Source organism: Cyprinodon variegatus, unplaced genomic scaffold (assembly GCF_000732505.1).
Source record: "Cyprinodon variegatus isolate N-32 unplaced genomic scaffold, C_variegatus-1.0 Scaffold265, whole genome shotgun sequence".
Lineage (NCBI taxonomy): Eukaryota > Metazoa > Chordata > Actinopteri > Cyprinodontiformes > Cyprinodontidae > Cyprinodon > Cyprinodon variegatus.
In genome coordinates this window covers 26,202-27,777 of record NW_015150718.1, presented here as the reverse complement: position 1 = coordinate 27,777, position 1,576 = coordinate 26,202, and the positions used below count along the sequence as shown (strand labels likewise).

General features: G+C 42.1%; 1 protein-coding gene across 1 annotated transcript in view; it reads right to left on the bottom strand.

Annotated features, from left to right (window-relative positions):
• Positions 1–1,570, bottom strand: part of LOC107089789 (protein NLRC3-like) — a 10,249-nt gene extending 8,679 nt beyond the window's left edge. The window contains exon 1 of the mRNA XM_015382757.1: positions 781–1,570. Within this exon, the coding sequence (XP_015238243.1) occupies positions 781–1,562 (782 nt within the window). The 5' untranslated portion in view covers positions 1,563–1,570. The remainder of the gene's footprint in view (positions 1–780) is intronic.
• Positions 1,571–1,576: the final 6 nt, after the last annotated feature.

Genomic DNA, 1,576 nt, shown 5'->3' with positions numbered 1-1,576 from the left:
CCCCCAAACTATGTCTGGTATAAATTATACAGGACACTGACTAAACTGGATGATACAATATCTCTTCCTATTACTAAATGGGAGGAGGATTTATCAGTCAGCTTTGAACAAAACATCTGGGCTCAGATTGTCTAAGAACTTTTAACATGACTAGAAACCCCAATTTACAATGAATACAATACCAACTCCTCCACAGTGTGCACTATGCAGGTCAAAGATTATTCAAGATGGGTTTTGCACAATCTAACATCTGCTCACAGTGCACAGGCAATCAACTTGATAATTATTTTCACACGTTATGGTTCTGCACGCCAGTTCAGAGGTTCTGGGTACAGGTATGTAAGGATCTATCACTGTGCCTGGGTTGTTAAATCCCACTTTTCCCTCCAGTTTGCTTGCTGGGTGACTTTGAGGGAAGCTCTATGGGAAAAAAATCAGTTTGCATGGCTTTCACTGCGTTATGTATCGCAAAGAAAACTATCCTCATGAATTGGAAAAGTAAGGAAAAACTCAGCATCAATCAGCACAGAGATCTGTTGTTGGATCATATTAATCTTGAGACAGCATCTGCATCCCCATCAGACCGATCTCTATGGGCTCCCTTGATCAGCTCCATCACTTAGTGTAGTGGGGGGCTGTGGGGCGCGTCCTGGGTGTGTATGAACTCCTGAGCACACCCTTATTTAATATTCATTTTTAAAAATGGAATGTTTGATTAAACCTTATGCCACAAATACTGTTTCCACAGGCATATTTTATACATGAAGCCCCTAGACTCACCGAGCTTTTCTGCAGTTCACTACTGCTGGTATTAGTCTATATTTTCCCTTATCTGTTGTGTTGTATTTCTGCATGTCCAACTCCTCCAGAACCTCCTCTGACATCTGCAGCATGTATGCCAGAGCTGTACACTGGATCTCTGAGAGCTTCTTTGATCTTTTCTTTGATTTCATGACCTGTTTAACCTCCTGATAAACTGAAAGGTCCTTTATTTCCATCAGGCAGAGGAAGATGTTAATAGATGCATCTGGACAACGTCCATCAGCTTCCATCTCCTTAAGATTGTTGCTGATTTTTTTAATGGTTTTCGAATTGTTCTCCATTTGACCCAGGAGGCCTCCTAAGAGTCTCTGATTAGACTCAACAGAGAGGCCATGAAGGAAGCGTGCAAACATTTCCAGGTGGTTGTTTCCTAGTTTGAGGGTTTCCTTCATAACTCTAATCAGAAAGTCATCCAGAGATGTTTCACTGTACTCTTTTCCCAGGAAGCTCCTTAGTACCTGTGTGTTCCTGCTGGTGAAACAGTGGAAAATGTAAACTGCAGCCAGAAACTCTTGGATGCTGAGATGAACAAAGCTGTAAATTGGTTTCTGGGAGATCAAGTTTTCTCTTTTAAAGATCTCTGTACAAACTCCTGAGTACACCAAGGCCTCTCTGACCCCCAGACCACACTGCTCCAGGTCCTCTTGATAGAAAATTGTGTTTTTTTCTTTCAGTTGTTCAAACGCAAGCCTTCCCAGGTTCAGAAGAACTTTCATGTCAGCCTCCATCAGCTCCTGCATACTTCTATCATGCC